Genomic DNA, 20,210 nt, shown 5'->3' with positions numbered 1-20,210 from the left:
TTAAGACATTTTCCATGATGACCAATATATGCGGTATCAAGTCAACCATAGGACGAAATTTACTATGACAAGGTGAATACCGAGTTCACCCATTTTCAGCATTACACCAAACCACCTCATAACTAAATATACGAATTAAATATTATTGAAATACTTTTCTCACTAACCGATATGTATGGTGGACAAAGGCAACCACAGGGCTAGGGCACCAAATGACACTACATATGTTCTATCCTTAAGAAAACATTTCTCCTTAATTTCATAAAAAAATCTCACATGTTGACTGAAAGAAAGAAAAGTTGATAACAGTAATAGTTTTCGAGACAAAAAATTGAGCGCTATAAGGTCACTTAAAACTTTAAACGCGTTTTTCTCGAAACTGTGTTTTCAAAGTCGGTTGTCAAGATCTTGAACTATTCAACCGATCTTGATGAAATTTTTTACTCGTGCTTGGACGAAGAACTTTTTCTTGTTTCAATTACAATTATTTAAAAAAAAAAGAAATTTCTAGCAAATTTGACCAAAATTTTCATTTTGTTGGAAAAAGGTCTGCCAAAATTCCAATTTTAACTTTTGTTTTTTTTTCCTTCGTTCAAGCACGAGTTTATGGTCTTAACTAAAACACAAATATTTCTTTTTTTCATTTTAGATATTCCTGTCAGGAGTAATGCTGACAACGAGGACGCACCTTTTTACTAGAGATCAACGGAAATGACGTTACAAAGGCAGAGTTTTAATTTTTTTTTTTTTGAAAATCTCAGAAATTATTCTTTAAATGTGTATCTTTAAGACAGAAAAAAGTTTGAATTAAATAAATAATTTTTTATACAGAAAAAACATTATTGAAAATAGGCCTTTTTTTACCCGACGAAACCCATAATATCTGCTCAAATATAAACGAGACTTTATCCATAACTCGACAAGGACATGACATATGGCCATACTTTTTTTTGCTTAGGTTGGCAGGACTGTTATAGTTTACATGTCAAATTTGAGCGCGATCTGTCACATAGTTTTTTTTTTACGGCACTATAAACAAGTCAACCTCGAGTGTGTTTTTCGAATTTTACTATGGAAATTAACGTTGAGCAAAAAGTGTTTGTTTGAAATTTTGTTATTCCAATGGAATAAGTGCGACGGACGCAATGAAAATGTTGCAGAAGGCATATGGGGAGTCTTGCCTTTCACGTGCACGTATTTTTGATTGGTATAAGTCGTTCAAGGACGGCCGTACATCGCTGGAGAACTTGCCCCATGATCGTCGTCCAGCAACGTCAATAAACGAAGAAAACGTCGAAAAAGTAAAGAAAATTGTGTTGGAAAGTCGTCGTGTGACTGAAAGAGAGATAGCTAGTGAGCTCAACATATCAAATGGATCCGCTCATAGCATTATTCACGATGTTTTGGGCATGAGACGTGGGTCTGCTCGACTTGTTCCAAAATCCAGCTCATACGTCTCGTCTTGTACGCGATTATTTGACCAAAAACAACGTAAATATTGTTCCGCAAGCACCGTATTCACCCGACATGGCATCGTGTGACTTTTTTCTTTTCCCTAAACTCAAATTGCCGCTTCGTGGAAAGCATTTTCAGTCGATTGAAGTCATAAAAGAGAATACGAAGAAGGAACTGAAAGCCATACCTAAAGCGGCCTACCAGAAGTGTTATGAAGATTGGAAAAAAAGGTGGCATATGTGTATCGCCTCTAATGGTGACTATTTTGAAGGGGATAAAATAAATATTGAAAAATAATTAACCGTTTTTGATTTATTGAGCCAGTCTCGTTTATATTTGAGCAGAATCTTAATTGAAATGAAAACCTGAGGCAGGCTTATTTTTGGTATATGGATAGTAGAAAAAGTAGTTGCAATTTTAGACGAGAGTTTCCACCGATCAGTGGCATTATTTGCGATAATTTCGATATCTTTATTGTAAGTTATAATTATAATGAAAATAAGTGAAAAAATCCGAAGGAATTAGAAATGGTGTTGTATGAAATAGGTATAGGCGTGGTTGTGGTCCGATTCCGAATGTGAACAATGTACAAATAAGTGACCTTTCATTCGATTAATTTGAAATATGGATATTTCTCAAAGAAAACCCGTAGTAGTCTGCCAAGAAAACGCCAACATTCCTCAGATGCCCCAAATTTCTTCTATAATATATAACCAAAGTTATCGCTCAGATTCAAAATCAGGCTATGCAGCAGGTTCATTGTGGGCCAATTAAATCTGTCCTATAGCGAGAAATTACGTTATTTTAACTATCAATATCTCTACTTGGACCTACCAATACCAAAATTAAACATTTTTCTGTCAATATTGGGAAACCCTTTATTTTGATTAATAAAAAATTATAACGATTCGAAGAAACGCTACGAAATCATGCAGAGTTTATAATGCAATAGATAAAATTCATAAATATTTTTGTATCAACACATTACAAATACCGACGCTTTACCAAATTAGCAAAATATAATGGTGCAAACGAATTGTGACAGCATGCTTATAATATAATATTTATATACATATATACGCCGTTTTAACGTGATATGGTGGTATTTTATGTTATTTATAAATATTAGGATTATTAAAAAGGAGCTTATAACAAAATATTTAAAGGTTTTTGTATAACGAAATATATTTACAGTATTGGTCAAAACTAAAGTACCCTGATACACGCGCAATTTTTTTCGTCGATTCTATTTCGATTTGATCGTTTTATCAGGACAACGCCAAGCCACACACCTCGATAGTGATGACGACGGTCCGGAAGACGAGGGAGTTCGTATATATCCACCTTATAGTTCAGTCCTGGCACCAAATAATTACTACCTTTTCCTGTCTATGGCTGATTTTGCTAGTGAATTCTTCTCAAGAGAAGCTTGTGAAAATCGACTGTCCCAGTGGCATTATGAAATTTCGTCCAAAATGGCAACAAGTCAACGAACTACACGTTGCATATTCGACAGATCATTCTAACTATAATAAACAAATCCGCCAAAATTATTGAACTTATTTTTACTAGTCCTTATATCTACACATATTAATCAAATCGCCTTCTGATTAACGTACTTCTTGTAGGAATAGAACGAAAGAACTTGACAAGTTGACCTTTTCGTCAAACAACGCCTTCTAAATAATACAGTAATATCTACTAACTAACTAATATAAAGACAAATTTATGTTTGCCAGTTAATCTAGTTAATATTTGACAGACGACCCCTTGTAGCACGGTTGTTCACTCAACGGTCGACCATTTAACGTTTTAAAGTTCAATTTACCAAAACTTAAATTTATTAGGCAGCCCAGACAAAAGTATTTTATTCTCGGATGATTCAGTGAAGAAAGTAAAAGATTTATTTCATGTTGGAAGAATGCAGACCTCAGTTCAAGTATTATTGCAACTATGCAAATGATGTGGTGGTAACATTTTGGCCTGGATCGGACTCATTCTCCTGATCTGGAGCAACTTTTTTTCAAAACTTTTATGATATCGATAATATGAAAGTTATCAGAAAAAGTTCTGACAGATGATCAGATGCACAGCAAGACAATCGGAAATGAATCCGGCTCGTTATTTCGATCATTTTCATATATGTATGTAACCAGCTGATCATTTTGATACATGATTGTATATCGATAGTATATCGACTAGTTTCACAAAATAATTATACTCAGTGGCAAGATATTGCGAGAGCATAAAAAGGCTCTCGTTGCTAGACTTTTGGCCAATACTGTATATGCTCGCAATCAAAGCCGCCGCAACACGTCGCTCACAGACAAGACGCACTTAACAAATACTCAATGGTTCATTAAATACACGGAATTATTGGCAATTTATACGAGTAAAACCCACAATAAAGATATCACTCCGAAGCATATATGTGCGTATTCTACTTAATAAGGCATCGATTAATAGCACTGGCCATTGGTTGCGTAGCAATCGGTGCCACGCACGGATTGGTTGCTGGTTTGGCTGATTAGTTGGTTGGTTGCTCGATTCGTTGACCACCTATGTAGATTGGCTCAAGTACAAATGGCGCATAAATCATAAGGGCAACAATAACAACAAGCATCATTAGTTAAACGACCACTTATGGCAACGTAGGCGCTAAAAATAAATGAGTCAGCCAAAGAAATAAAAATAGAAACAACAAATGAACACAATATGTATTAATATGTTAGCCCAAATATGTACACACTCACATTCACAGAGCTGAAGCTCGTAATTATCACCATCCTAGCGCCATATCAGCAAGATAAAGGTCTTCGACAATGGCACTTGTTGGAATGCAGTGCTTTCGAGCGTTAAACAAGAAAACACGTTAACTTCGGCTGCACCGAAACTTTAATACCTTTCACAGGTGCATTTAAGGGTAAAAAAAATATCAATTCTTGATTTTGATTGATCAGTTTGCATGGCAGCTATATGCTATATTAATTCGATCTGAAAAATTTGTTCGGATATTGTACCGTTGCTTTGAAAAATAAACCATGCCAGATTTCGTGAAGATATCTTGTCAAATAAAAAAGTGTTCCATACATAAACTTGCTTTTGATCGTTCAGTTTGTATGGCAGCTATATGCTAGGGATGTGCTATATCGACAGTTCCGACAAATGAGCAGCAGCTTCGAGAAAAAAAAACGTGTGCAAAATTTTAGATCGGTATCTCACCAACTGAGCGATAGTTCGCATATATACAGACAGACGGACATGGCCAAATCGACTTAGCTCGTCATGCTAATCATTTATACTCGTAAATACATTTTATACGGTCTCCAACGTTTCCTTTTGGTTGTTACAAACTTCGTGGCATACTAAATATACCTTACTCAGGGTATACAAATACATACAAACACAACTGCATACATATGAGTGCATTCCAGTTGTGTTGCAATGTTTATGCAAATGCAATGCTACCTAAAACTAAACGAGTGGACAAAAATAGGTAAACGCTAGCAAACAAATCCACAAACAAAATGCATACACACGCCCACATATGTATGTGTGTATATTCTCATGGTTACAGCCATCTAAAAAATTCAGAAATTTAAAATATGGGTATCTATTTTCAAATCAAGTTTAAAATGCAACTATGCAGGGCAGCATTTATTCAACACAATTTGCATTACTTTCCGATAAATTATAGATTAAGATAAGGAAATAAAAATAACACGTGGATGCAGTGGCTAGCGCTTGGGCCGGTGGCATAAGCGACGCATGCGCTTTGCCACCGAAAATAAATATGTTTGTGTGTATATTAATTCTATGATTTCGATCGCTTACAAAAAATGTTGTTACTTTGCAGCTGCAGATATGTTTATCAATTACAAATATTTTAAGTCAAGGTGTTCTATTTTAAGGCCCATATGTTGCTAAATATGTATACATACATACATATGTTTATTAAACTATTTTTGGAAATAGTTTTGACATTATCGCTAGGTTAAGCGATCTAAGATTTACATAATACAAGTATGTACCATATAAGGTCTAGTTAAAACAAATAATACTAAAATACTAAAAAAAACTTCGCAGCCAGTTTTGCGACTGCTTCACATAGCATTGTTTGAGCACGCGTCAAAAATAGACCAACTGTCGAAAATATCGTTAAAATAATAAAAACCGTCGAGTCCTTCATATAACCAATGTTTTGATTGCCCAGATACTAAGCAGTTAGGAATCATTTCAATAAGGCTGGATACAAAAAGAAGTTTGATATATGGGTGTCACACGAGGTAACGCAAAAAAACCTCATGGTTCGAGTTTTCAGCCGCGAATCGGTGCCAAATCGTCACAACATTTCTGAAACGGATGGTTACTGGCGATGGTCTGATTCTTCCGACGGTCCGGAAGGTTTTGATATGCCAACATCTACCTTCGGTTGCACACTACAAAGACGATGCCGTCAACTCCACAAATACGATAATGAAGGTAACAATTACAAGTCTAAACCTGGTCTAAGTTGTATGGTTTAATTTGACACCAGAAGCTCTATTGTTTCTAAATGGACAAGCCGTGTGCACTCTGGTATTCAAACTGAAGCAATTAGATAAGAATACATAACCTAGAGCAATAACCTTAACTAGAATGGCATTTCATCCAAACGTTTTCAAGTAATTGGTCTCAAAGTGATGCGACCACTGCTATTTTAACAACCTAAACAACAATATTACTGCGTGTTATTGAATCGATTGGAAGACGAACACAGAATTAGGCAAAAGACCATTCAGCTAATTTAAACATACCCATGCAAAACATTTTTCAGTACTTCTATAATGTTCTGATTCCAATTGTGTCGGATTTTTAGGGACAACTACTGTATTTCGTTTGCAATGGATAACAGTTTATCGCATAAAATTCATTAGAAGAGAGGTCGGTTGAAATTTTCAAACATCACACAAGAAAAAATGGTAACTTCGGTTGCACCAAAGCTATAATATCCTTCACAAATACAAAAGGTTCCTTAAAAAGCTTGATTTTGACCAGTCAATTTGTATGGCAGCTATATGCTATGTTTTAATAGAGATTGCACTGCTGCCTTGCGCAAGAATACATGCCAAATTTATTACAGACATCTCGTCAAATGAAAAAGTTTTCCATACAAACACTTATTTCCGATCGTTAATTTGTATGGCAGCTATATGCTAGAGTGATTCAATAGCGGTTCAACTAATGAGCAGCTCCTTAGGAAGAAAAGGACGTGTGCAAAATTCAAGATTGAGATCTCAAAAAATGAGGGACTAGTTCGCATATATACAGACAGACAAACGGAAATAGCTAAATAGACTCAGCTCGTCACGCCGATCATTTATAAATATATATATTTTATAGAGTCTGCGACATTACCTTCTGAGTGTTACAAAACTCCCTGGGAAACTTTAGGGTAAAAAAAAAAATAATATAATAAAATTAATTTAGTTTGATTTGCCTTAGTCATACAAACCGAAAATTGAAAAAGTCAAAGTTTAATAATCAAAGCGCTAAATTTAGAAATCTCAAATCTGATCACCCTAACAAATACTTGTAGCTTCAGTTTCCACTCAAACCACGTATGCTTTTGTTTACTTTTGTTTTGTTTATTTGTTGTTAGCTTTTGTGGAACTACACTCGTTTCGAGTTGCTCCAGTTTAAGTGATCGTTCGAACTAAACTCGTTCATCGGCACAAGCAGTCGGTGACTTGAGCAGCTAGCAATGAAGAAATTTTGGTTATTGTCACACGTAAAATGACTTCGGTCAAGTTTGTGCGTAAAAACGAGAAGTATCGCACAAAAGATACTAACTACAAGGCGTGAGTTATGAAAACTTTTTGCTAAACAAATTTGCTTAAATAATTTATATTAAGTTACAATTATCTTTTTCCATTTAGTAAAATATCTCATTATATGACAAGTGATATGCATAGCATTAATGGAATGAGAGACACGCAAATTAAAGGTAAGTTGCCTGAAAATATGAAAATTTTCAAAAATAGACCGTAAATTTAACATGTTGTATTATTGTGTGCCTTATATGTAGATTTATTATATACTACGTACGATAAAAATTATTATAATTGTGTAGGTAGAACTCACACTCAAAGTACTACAAAGTATATAATTTCATTTATATAAAAGGGATTGTCCAACATTTCACCAATTAATTGAAAATAGCTAAATAACAAGTCATTATTTTACAAGCACTTACTAACTTGTGATGCAATTTCATGATTCTTAATCGCTTTAAATTGTTAAAGAATTTTCGAAGGGAGTTTGTTCATCGGAAAAATTTATTCGAAGCGTAAATCTTTAATAATAAATAATAGTTTATATCCAAATTAGTCTTACAAAAAAGTGAGCATTGAAACACAACCTCTTTCATTTCTAACTATCAACAATCTGAATATTTTTCAAGTAGCATTGTTTTTTTGTGCACGAATTAAACTTTAGTATCATAAATAATAACTTTTGATACAATATAACGGAAAAAGCTAACCACTCGATTAAGGCATAATCCAATATTAGAGTACTTCTAAAATACAGGCTTCTAAAATTGTTATTTCAAATTCACCCTCACATTTGCTGAAATCTTATAACGTATTCAAAGTACTAAGCTATCATACAAGGTGCGTTCCAGAGTAAACAGGACTTAAAAAAAAAAGACAAAACAAATGGATTTATCAGCAAAATCAATTAATTTTATTCAAAATAGTCTCCTTCTGCTTTAATACAGCTTTTTGCCCGGCCCAAAAGCATGTCGAACGAGTGTTTTAGCTCGTTGCCCGGTATGGTCACCAGTATGCCGGTGCAAGCCTTTTGAATGGCCTCCACGTCTGCATAACGCTTTCCTAGAAGTCGCACGGTGCCATATCAGGTGGATACGAGGAGTGGTTGATTGTTAAAATGTGATTTTTGGTCAAATAATCGGCCACAGGCGTTGATCGATGAGACGGCACATTATCATGCAACAAACGCCAACTTCTATCTTCGTGATTTTCGGGCCGAACACGTCGAATACGACGCACCAAACGCTACAAAACTCTAAGGTAGAATACCGCATTAACGTTTTGGCCGGTTGGAACAAAATGGACAATACCCTTGGAATCATAAAAACAAATCAGCATTGTCTTCACTTTTGACTTCTCCAGGCGCGATTTTTTGGGTTTCGGCTCATTTCTCATTTATGTCCTTACGACCACTTTGAAAACGTTGAAACCACTCGTGCACTCTGCTACGGGATAGGCAATCCTCGACATAAACTTGTTTCATCAATTGAAACGTTTCGGTAAAAGTTTTACCAATTTAAAAAACAAAATTTAATGTCGGCGCTTTGTTTGAAGCTCATTTTCGCACCGATGACAAAAACATACTGACAATTAAAACGCAATAACTTCACTTCCAATAGTTGAAATGTCATGAACTTTTTACTGGAAGTCGATAAAGGATAGCAGATTCTAACGCACTAGTCGACATATAGATGGCGCCACTAGAGTTTACTTTGTTACTTTTTTACTATTTACTTTGGAACGCACTTCTATGCAGCACTTTAGTACGAGATGTGTTAAAAGGAAAAGGTGTATTTTATTTTTTCGCGGGCTGTGTACATTCGATTATCGATATTTTGTTTTTGTTGTAATCGCATTAGGAGCCAACTGCGATAAATAGTTTGTTTTTGACAACAGAAAAGTTTAGTCAGGTTTCTGTGTGCTCTTCGATTCTTGACTTTTAAAAGAAATGGATCAAAGAATATGTATTACATTTTGCATTAATAACGGAATAAAGTACTCCAAGGTGGCATTCGGTGAGTCCACTTTGTCTCAAAAAATTGTTTATAAGTGGTACAAGCGCTTTACAGAAGGCCGAGAAGATGTTGATGACGATGAGCATCCTGGAGATGTGACCACGTCAACAAGCGAAGAAAACATCGAAACAGTGAAAAAAATTGTTTTTGAAAATATGTAGTTCAGACTTGAAGCAAGTCTCCGGCCATACCGGAAAGCGCTTATTCAGAATACTTTGAGGATTAGAAAGAGAGTTGGCACAAATGTATTATATCCGAAGGGGATTACTTTAAAGGGGACAAAATAGATATCGAGGAATAAATACTTTTCAAAACAATACAAAATTCACCTTTTCTTTTGAACACACCTTAATACAGAATGCTTATTTATAATTTGTTTCCGAAAGCGAGAAATAATTAATGAAGCAATTAATTATTTAATGAAATTATTAAATGAAACAATTAATAATTATTTAACAAAAATATATTTACATTTCCGCATTTGTGCGATTATTTAATAAAACAATAGATACCTAAATTAGTGTCATTTTCCGATTTTATGTCAGAATAAGGCTAAAACATATATTTTAAATTGAAATATTTGAATTTTTTACATACCTTTTGAGATTATACTATAAAAAGCTGTTATCACAAAATGTTTAGATTTTGTATTACCTACAACTTTGCCATTAGTAGTTTTGCCGGAAATCAATCAACCACCTCCCTCCCCTTCCTCCTCTCTACCGCAGATCGCCCGCAAATAAGTATTTCCTGTAATTTTTATTATTTTATCTTCCTTTTATAATAAGTGCCTTCCTACTAGAATTTTTTTGCTTTTAAAAATTATCGACCCTGCACTGAATAGAATTCTATAATCATCAATCATGTAATCAAAGTATGATTTCAAAGCAAAAATGATGGTTGCTTTTAGGCATAGATTAAACATAAAATGTTCTGGACTTTCGTGTGAGTGAATTCAGGTAATGAACTGTTACAATGAAAGTCGTAACCTACAATATATCAATATGATACTGTAGAACTAGTTTCTCGTCATTTTTCATGACACTATCTAACGAAAATAATGTCCTTTTTTTGTAGTAATGTATAGTGTATTATTTGATCGTGTTGTCCTATCGTCTATAATCATCGCAAGAGTAACATTACTCTAAGGTAACACAATTCAGTTATAACTTCTTTTTCATTCAAGCACTCACTTAAATAGCTTCGGCACTTTAGCCGACATCGAATAATTATCTAACAAAATTTAAGAACCAGTTTTTCACATAAGAGTGCAACCTTTAATTGGTATTTCCTATATTTATATATTTTAATATAATATTTTTACATATCCAGCTGCAGTTGATTAACTAACCGTAAACTGACGACCGCAGGGTAAAAAGTCAAGTTCAGTGAAATCATCAAACCCATCTCAACACAATCGACAACTCGGTGAGCCGGCTATAGCAGACAAACGCGCAGACGCAATGAAATTGGCGAAATTCTTGTTTTACCAGCGCTTAATGAATTGGCCAATTCGCGAATCGGCACAATGTCATATTTGAATATTGAAATATTGAAAAGTCGACACCACAATGGATTGAAAGGCGGCTACGATGAATTATGACAAAGGCATTTTGATTTATGTACTGTTAAGGCGACAAGTGGTTAAAACAAAAAGCAGTCAAAACAGTGATACTTGCAATAAGACTGAGCGCTTGGAAATTCGTACCGCATGCTGTTGGTGTTGCCTACCGCCCACCCTTCTCGCGGTACTGCATTATGCATTGCGACTCATTTATGGATGTGACCGAACGTTATGCGAATAGGTGAGTGCGTTCGCTGTATAATTAATACGTTTTTTTTTTAACAATTATATTGTCAAAGCTTGGCTGCAGAAAGCACCGTTAAATATGCAAAGATTAGCGCACAATAACAAAAAGTCATCAGTCAGTTAATCGGAGGGGTAAAGCACGGAGCAGGCGTGGTCGGTTTTCGAAGTGTGATTATGAAAAATATTAAAGACAACATGTTTGCACATGCGCAGATACATATGGTTATATGCTAGGTCAATATGAATGATGCGATGTGCTGATGTGCATATGTATGTTATTTGACTCATGACAAGTTAAGCTCAAGCGCTTACGGCTTATTACCACTCATAATTAAGCTACAATTAATCAGAAAGCAAATCAAAAAGCTGATAAATGTTTTTTTGTTTTTGTTTTTGAACATTAAAAAAAGTAGTTATTAACTATTTGGGCGTTTCAGTATATATTATTTGAAATAAAAAATTTTTAGATTGCGTTTTATGCGGTGAATGCCGCAAAGCCGCAAAGCCGTTAGACAAATTGCAATGAGGAACCAGTAACACATCTGGGTAATCATAGTAGCTATAAAAAGCACAATCAGCTGTAGCAAAGGCATCAGTCAAACAGTGAACAACCAACAGCAAGTGGTTTTGTGTTGATACTAAACTAAACAAACAATAAGTCAGAAAATGCGTATATTTTTGGTAAGATATTGACACTTCAAAGGAATAAATAAACATTAAAAAATAACAACAAACGCTGCTCTCTCACCAAAAACGTAGGTACTTTGCTGCGCTTTAGTTGCAATCGCCAATGGCAAACCCCAAGGATATAATTATGGCGCTGGCGTCTCGGGCGGTAACGCACAGGGTGGCACTTACCATAGCGGCAGGAGTTTTGGCGGCGGTCTGAGCGGACTCGGTGCCAGTGGTAGTGGTCTCGGCGGCTTTGGCAGCGCCACAAACAACGGTCCAAGCTTCAGTGGTTTCGGCAGCGGTGGCAGCATTGGTCACAGCGCTGGTGGGTTCGGCAGTGGTATCGGTGGTGGCAGCTTCGGTGTCGGCTCCGGTGGTTTCGGCAGCGGCGTTGTTGGCGGTTTCAACGCTGGTGCTGGTGGATTTGGTGGTTTTAGTGGACAACAACAAACTGGTGTCTTTGAAGCACCACTTGTGCATAAGCAATTCATTACCGTTTCAGCGCCTGAAGATCATGAAACACTCGAGAAAACTAAACATTTCGTTATTGGACGCCCACAAAAGAACTACCGTGTGGTCTTCATTAAGGCGCCATCTTCCAGCTCGGCTAATGTCAAACTCTCAGCTGAATATGCACCACAAGAAGAGAAGACCGTCATTTATGTGTTGTCCAAGAAGGACTCGTCACTCGAAGTCAACGACATTGCCACACCAGCACCAACTGTGCCCGCCAAGCCAGATGTATTCTTTATCAAATACAAAACCGAGGAGGAAGCACATCACGCACAACAACAAATTCAAGGTAAAGTAATATGCAATGCTTTATGAAGAGCAAGAAATATTAAAAAAAAAAAAATTCGAACTCTCCACAGCCGAATACGACAGAATCGAAGGCACATCTGAACACACCGATGGCGGCATTGGTCAACAACAATCGGTGGTTGGCATTCTGGATGGTGGTGCTGGACAAGCTGGTGGTAATGGCGCTGGTATTGGTGGCGGTGTTGGTGGTAGCTATGGCTCTGGCAGCGCTGTTGGAGGCATTAGCGGCGGTGGTGTTGTTGGCGCTTCTAGTTCTAACTTTGCTGTTAGCCAAAGCAATTCCAGTGGTGCTAAATCATCCACCTATTTGCCACCGGCCAAAGCAGTGTAAAAATTGAAAATTTAGCATTTTTCAATTATAATGTTTGTTAGGTCGATCTTTATTTTATTAAACGCAATACCTCAGAAGCAATTTAAATCACTGCTCTATAAAGAAGTTTAGAGTGTTCACTGTAAAAAACAGCGAAGGAATACTTTTTATATGAAATTTTTGAATAAAAAACCGAAAATCAAAGTTATCTCTTACTTAAAGGAAACGGAAGTAGAATTTTTACACAAAAACCAAAAAAGTATAAATATAATTATAAGTAAATATTGACAGGTGTAGTTCGTATAGCATAAAAATGTGTAAAAAGATCTTTGCCGTGATTCTGATCGGTTGTTCGTATGGTAGATATAGCTTATTCGGAGATTATAGCGTTGCCTTACATAATAATTCATGCCAAATCTCGCGAAAATAGTTTGTCAAATAAAAAAGTTTTCAATACAAGAACTTGATTCTGATCACTCAGTTTGTGTGGAAGCTATATGCTATAGTGGTTCGATCTAAACAATATTTTCGGAGATTGTAGCGCTGCCCTGGATAATAGTCTGTTTCGAATTTCATGACGATATCTCGTTAAATATAAAGTTTTCCATACAAGGACTTAAATTTTGATCGATCATTTTGTATGGCATATACAATACATATTTTATATTCTATAGGCGTTCAATATTGGCAACAAATTAGTAGTTTCTTGGGAAGAAAAAGTCGATATCTCAAAAACTGAGTAACTAGATCGCATATACAGACAGGCAAATGTACATAGCTAAATGGACTTAGCTCATCAAACTCTCCGACGTTTCCTGCTTGGTTTTACGAACTGCAAGGCAAACACACATATACCATGTTCAGGATATAAAAATCCAATTAAATTATTAAGGAAATACTGATGATTAAGCGTTAATTTTTCACAATTGCTTGATAAAAGAAACCTCGGTTCAAAAGTGAAAAACGTGTTCTAAATAATATTCATATACAATAGATAAAAAAAATCAGATACCTACGTGTCTAGTATTAAAGATTCCAGACAACTCTTTAATCATTATTGTCCTACAATCGTTCTTATGCTTTCAATTGTAACTAATAAATCGGTCAACATTTTAAATTTTTCCTAAACCAAAACAAAAAGAATAAAACATTTCTTCACTCACCCACAAAGTTGATCGCCTTTTTCAGCAGCAAATCGGATAGACTCTTGTCGAGTGTATCGATTTCACGACATGATCTATACAAGCTAGATATCATTGACTCCACTGTGTATGACGCACCAGACGATGGCAACATTGATATGAAACGGTTGAGCTCATTCAGTTCTTGTGGGCGACATAGAGGAGAAAGTCAAATATATATAGAAGACAATACAATTTAAATAGCGCATGACTTACCTTCATACTCATTGTAGGTCTTGTAATTCCATTCACCACGCTTTATAACATAGTAATCATTTTCTGCATATTCACGTTCGAAATTGCCACACGCCCATTCGTAGGTGTCGTGGCAGGGATTTTTAGAAATATTGGCCCACAGCAACAGCTGTTGGCTTGTCTGCACACATTCCTTCTCCAGACACAATTCGGCACGGAAGTAGAATGGCACATCCGGCCAGAAGGCAATCAACATAACGATTATGACTAAGAGTAAGGCACAAAAGCAAACGGTCGTTATGTAAAGTATGCGACGTTTGCGCGAGAGCTGCATTAGTGCGTCCAGGGAAAGGCGACCTGGAAGTAGGAAGGCTTTAACGAGCACAATCAAAACAATGCGCGTGAATATGAAATGAGAGATGAAAATGAAAAATAAATTATTTAATGGCGTGAATGACAAAAATGTGTCAAATATGCATTTAATAGAAAATTTAAGCAAGTACTCACCACGAAAACCATTGGCAGTTGCATTATCAGTGTCGGCGGTGAGTCCATCCGTTTTGCTGTTACCATTGCCACCAATATTATCATCTATCTGCGATTCAACATCCTTCCCCGTACGATTACTGGGTTCAATGTGTAATTTCTGTTGGTTGGTTGTCAAGGGCGCCGTTTCGCTGCCCTCGATTTGTTGCTTTTGGAGATCATCGTTTTTTAGACTACGATCGTCAACCTCATCGATGGCGCATATGCTGGGCTTATATTTGCCCTGGTTAAGAGACATTTTGATTGGCAAGAATTTTCGGCAGTTCTTGGATATTTATTTAAGTAGTTGTACAATTTCACTAAACCACTAGCATTCTGAATAATCGCATTTAATGTCCTTCCAAATATCTGTAACATAGAATGAACTAACGAAACATTAATTGCTGTAATTTGTTTTAACTTATATGAACTGTTTTGACTATTATGGAACATTAAATTTATTGGCGAAAAAATTTTCACCCATTTCTCAAGGCTATATGCCGTTAGATAGCCTTAACTTGTGACATAAAAACAAGAACGAATGTTCATTGAAAAGGCACTATCACCTACAAGGATTTTGAATCTGAAAGACCAATTGACATTATTTCTATCTAAAATCTCAAGAGTTCGATATTAAGGGTTCGTTAAAATTTTGATAACTACACTAGGGCACTATGGTTTGAGGGTTAAAACATATCTGCTAACATAATATAACCGAAAACTGAAGTGAGAGGCAACACTAAAAATAATCCCATATGTTTTTTAGGTAGACCTAATGTCGAAAAGATAGTGTAGAAATTTCACTGCTATCGGGCAAATGGTTCGTGAAATATCGTATTTTTATTGATGCATGTTCTGAAAAAAACAACAATAAACATTAACTTCAGTTGCACCGAAGCTATAGTACCCTTCACAAATACAAAAGATTCCTTACAAAAACTTGATTCCGATCGTTCAGTTTGTATGGCAGCTATATGTAATGAGCAGCTTCTTGGGAGAAAAGAACGTGTGCAAATCGATATCTCAAAAACTGAAGGGCTAGTTCGCGTATATACAGACAGACATGGTCAAATCGACTCAGCTCGTCACGGTGAACATTCAGTTATATATTTTATAGGGTCTCAAACGTTTCCTTCTAGGTGTTGCAAACATCGTGGCAAACTTAATATACCCTTTTCGGTGTATAAAAATGGATTAAAAGGAATTTATTGTGTTAATGAAAATATATATACTTCATATGTATTTAAAGAAAAAATTTAAAAATTATTGAGTTTTGGGCTCTGCGCCCGATGATGATGAATCCAGTTAAGCTCTTTGAGGCTATTAATGGACGGAAATATCAAAAGTATCCACAACATTATTTTGGATGAACATCAAATACAGTTGATCGAGACAGCTAACACTCTTAAGATATCAAAGGTTTATATTAGTTATATCGTTCCTGATTATTATTTAGATAAGCAATAGTTTTTTACAATGTGGATGCCGCGCGAATCCACAATCAACTAAAAATAACAACAAATTGATGATTCTGAGCAATGTTGAAAGTTTTAAAGCAAAATAATCCCGAGAGTTGGAGTTGACAGTGGATGAAAAACACTCATCATAATGGAGTGCAGGCAATGAACCGAATCCAAATAATGGAAATACGCAGCAGACCGCGACCAAAGTTATGACGTCTATATTTTGAAGTGTGCATGGAATCACAAACCTCAAGATATGATCGCTAAAAATATATTTACCGACAATGAAGCGGTAATGGGTCGAGACTGAGGACGATTACCTCTTAAAATTAAATCGTACTACAAAATAAGGATTGTAAAGTTGGAAAATCGCTATAAGCTTAGATGGGCCGTTATATCTAAAATACAACTCAGACGTAAACATTCCAACGTGGTAGCAGAAAAGCTAGATGTCCTTTGCTCTTCTACCATTAATTTTCGAAAAGGTCTGATTTTGTTATTCATTACATTTCTATCATAAGTTAAGTACATACATACGAGTATATATGTAAGTCGGCATACATATTACGATTACCACTCAAATGTAGGTATGTATATTAATGACATTTATAACACAAAATTTACAACGGAAAATTAACAATAAAATACCAGCCTAAAATATACTCAATGCGTGCAAATGTGTTAGGCCATGACGCAACTAATTAAAATTTGTTTGTTGTGTTTTCACGGCCTGCACGTCCTAAGAGTGCAATCTTTCACACACCGAGCAATTAAAACACCATTAAATATCGCCGATCCACATGGGCGAATGATCAAGCCGTGAATAATTTGTTTTATTCTATTAAAAACGCATCAAGACATTTTAGGCTTGACGTGTACCTACATTTTTTTTAGCCGTATTTGTGTAAATATATGTGTTTATGCTTCAAACTTTGTAGTGACCTTGACATAGAGTGTTAATTGTAGGTAGGGAAAATGGAGGCCAAACATCTCTGACACCGCACAAAAATTGAGGTAGACATAAATAATTCGTATTTAATTGATTATGCTAGATATGTGTTTCCTAACACTATATATAAAAATTGGAAGCTTCTGGGTGATTACTTGCTTCATACAGTCCAATTGTTGACAGTACAAATCCGAATTAAAGGAAACAGCTCATAGTAGATTATTCCTTGCCAATTCCACTAAAGACGTAGCCAAACCTTACTGATCGTTAATCCTGGGTTTCCCACCGTTTGCGGCGGCTCATGTCGCTTGACGTGGTCGGTGAGTGACCCACTTTTCAACATAAGTAACTGTCCAATTCATCAATAGATCGATTTTGTTTTGCAGTCCCTCGGAAAAATATGATTCCGCGTTGACAGCAGAATTTCTGACAGGATCATCAAAAGTAAAAAAAAAAAATACGTGTTTGAACTAAGACCAATAACTAGGTATTGGACGGAGAAAAATCAATACAACAAAAGTGAAAATTATATATATTGGGAAACATTTTTACAAAAACATGCAAATTACATTACATTTTTAGAAAAACATGTTATAAAATTAAATAAGACAATACAATTTTTGTTTTTTGAAGCCGTGAAACCTTTGCAACCCCTTAACCGCCTGGCTTGCGTTTTCGCCAAAAATACTACAATACCTATATTAAAATGTTCCATAAACAGGAAAAAACGTTAACTTCGGGTGCATCGAAGCTATAATACCCTTCACAAATACAAAGGCTCCTTGCAAGAACTTAATTCCGATCGTTCAATTTGTATGGCAGCTATATGATATGGTGATCTAATCTCAACAATTTCAGCGGAGAATACATTATTTCCTTAAACAATAACTCGTGCCTAATTTCGTGAAGATACATATCACGTCAAATAAAAAAGTTTCCCATACAAGTACTTGATTACGATTGTTCATTTTGTATGGCAGCTATATGCAATAGTGGTCCGATATCGGCCGTTCCGACAAATGAGCAGCTTCTTAGTGAGAAAAGGACAGGTGCAAAATTTCAGATCGAAAGCTTAAAAACTGAGCGATTAGTTTGTATATATACCGACAAACGGAAAAGGCTAAATCAACTCAGCTCGTCATGCTGATCATTTATGTATACATTTTATAGGGTCTGCGACGTTTCCTTCTGGGTGTTACAAACTTCGTGAAGGTAATTTTTTCGAAATTGAATCAGGGCTCTCAAAAATTCTACACACATTTATCTTAAGTCTATTTTGAGCATACCTTACACTATTGTAACAAAAACAATACCACGGCCTCAGTAAGCAAGTACTACTTACTTGTAGGTATACAAATTTACATATTCACCAGTTAATTAAAATATCTCAATGTCGATATCGATAGGTCACTAGGCTAATTTACAATCAGACGAATTAAGAAACACTCCAGATGGCAAATTTGTGTAAAGCAAATACACAAGCAAAGTGCTTACATACTTTCATACATACACACAAGTATTATAATAATCGAAAAAAATTGTAGCTTGCTCTCAATGCATTCTTTCATTTCGGTACATAAATTCACAAGCTGATAAATATTTATTAAAACATATGAAAGTGTAATGTATCGCAGAAGCAACAGAAATGCACTCAAAATTCTTACACGAGGGTGGGTGAATAAATATTGAGACCACATACTCGAATATAATCAATATTTCGAAATAAAAAGTCAGTTTTAAGGCTTGAAAAATGGTAGCATCAATCTACTTATAGATATTCTTTGAAAACATTACAGCTATTGTAATTCACCTCAATTAGTACTTCTTTACCATACAATTTATGTATAACCCTCAATTAAACCAAAAATGATCTTAGCCACGCTCTAGCGTAACCTAAATATATGGTATTTATTCGTAGTGCTAGATAGAGAATATTACAACTGGAATGTTCTTCTTCTTCGTCTGCCTTTTTTTCCATTTGGTTTTAAATATGGAATGAGGTATGAAAATTTAGCAATTGCAGCATATCATAGAAGTTGGGATTCTTCCTATTTTTTATCTGTTCATAACCCTTAAAAATGGAATACATATCTCTGAAATACCGTTAAGGTGTGCAAGCCAACTATAAACTCGCTAGATACAATAAATCCTCTCAGCTTTTTATAAGAACTGTATAAACAGCCCTCGTACGTAGTGATACATTTTCGTTAGAGGTAAAAAACAGTCATTTCTGGTATTAAAAACAGTCATAAAGAAGGAAGAAATTTGCATGAAATGAATAATTCCATGAAAATATTCCGAAATTACAAACATATTTATATATACTCGGAGTAGTTGAGGTTCAACATTATGCGAATCGTTCGCATTTTTCGTGTGCAATCTGTTTCTTTCATCTGTATCTGCAGCTCATCACATTGTTTGAGATTCTTTTGTAACAAAAAGACAATCATCAATTGGAAGCAATTGGTGGTAATTTATGTTTTGTGTTCCGTAGCGACAATGGGTAACGAGACTAGGTATTTTTCGAGGGAATTTCTGCTCATAATAGGTATAAATAGAGAGTGTCGGAATAAGCAGTAACAATTATTGATAACTGTTTGGCTAATAAGTTTATAGAATAAAGCTTAAACCAACACAACAAAAAATTTAATCTGATAACTCCTAAATTTTTTAGAATCCTCTCGAATATACCTTTTCCGCATACACTTTTCGGACTATTGCTTCGATATCTACAAGGCCTAGAAAAGTTAAATTAAATTAAGTTGTATCAAATTAATCCTAATGGAGACTCTACCTCAATACAGGACGCACCAGAAAAACCAAAATTTTTAGCAACCGCCTTAATTTATTTTTTAGGTAAAACACGTGGAAATAGCATAAACAAAGACTAGCCAAACTAGGTGTCATGATATGTACACATGAAATATGTACATATGTAATATCGATATTTTACAGCAGTCGCTTTTATCTCTAATCGATTATACCAGTCCATTGAATTTA

The 20,210-nt window shown here is 35.3% G+C and overlaps 2 protein-coding genes across 8 annotated transcripts in view; one reads left to right on the top strand and one right to left on the bottom strand.

The window, feature by feature from the left end:
* The window catches only part of goe (gone early), a 99,706-nt gene that overhangs the window by 40,076 nt on the left and 39,420 nt on the right, over positions 1-20,210 (bottom strand). For 3 of the 5 annotated variants that reach the window (XM_070110725.1, XM_070110722.1, XM_070110724.1), the window contains exons 2-4: positions 14,781-15,167; positions 14,295-14,645; positions 14,061-14,222 (exon numbers count right to left, since the gene is read on the bottom strand). In XM_070110725.1, the coding sequence (XP_069966826.1) occupies positions 14,061-14,222; positions 14,295-14,645; positions 14,781-15,057 (790 nt within the window). In that variant the 5' untranslated portion in view covers positions 15,058-15,167. Of the gene's footprint in view, positions 1-14,060; positions 14,223-14,294; positions 14,646-14,780; positions 15,185-20,210 lie in introns of all 5 variants that reach the window. The other 2 variants (XM_070110723.1, XM_070110726.1) reach the window with 2 other exon arrangements.
* Twdlalpha (Tweedlealpha) lies at positions 7,208-13,095 on the top strand. Of its 3 annotated transcripts, none has more exons than XM_036376319.2 (6): positions 7,208-7,295; positions 7,374-7,441; positions 10,616-11,088; positions 11,561-11,774; positions 11,853-12,567; positions 12,638-13,095. In XM_036376319.2, the coding sequence occupies exons 4-6, from the start codon at positions 11,760-11,762 to the stop codon at positions 12,916-12,918; spliced, it is 1,011 nt and encodes a 336-aa protein (XP_036232212.2). In that variant the 5' UTR covers positions 7,208-7,295; positions 7,374-7,441; positions 10,616-11,088; positions 11,561-11,759; the 3' UTR covers positions 12,919-13,095. The 3 variants fall into 3 exon arrangements, with proteins under 3 accessions (XP_036232212.2, XP_036232210.2, XP_069966828.1); XM_036376317.2 differs by having other exon boundaries at positions 11,147-11,774; XM_070110727.1 differs by having other exon boundaries at positions 10,616-11,774.

The sequence above is a fragment of the Bactrocera oleae genome, chromosome 5 (genome assembly GCF_042242935.1).
Source record: "Bactrocera oleae isolate idBacOlea1 chromosome 5, idBacOlea1, whole genome shotgun sequence".
NCBI classification, from domain to species: Eukaryota; Metazoa; Arthropoda; class Insecta; order Diptera; family Tephritidae; genus Bactrocera; species Bactrocera oleae.
Note: the sequence above shows the minus strand (reverse complement) of the source record. Positions and strands in the feature narration are given on the sequence as shown.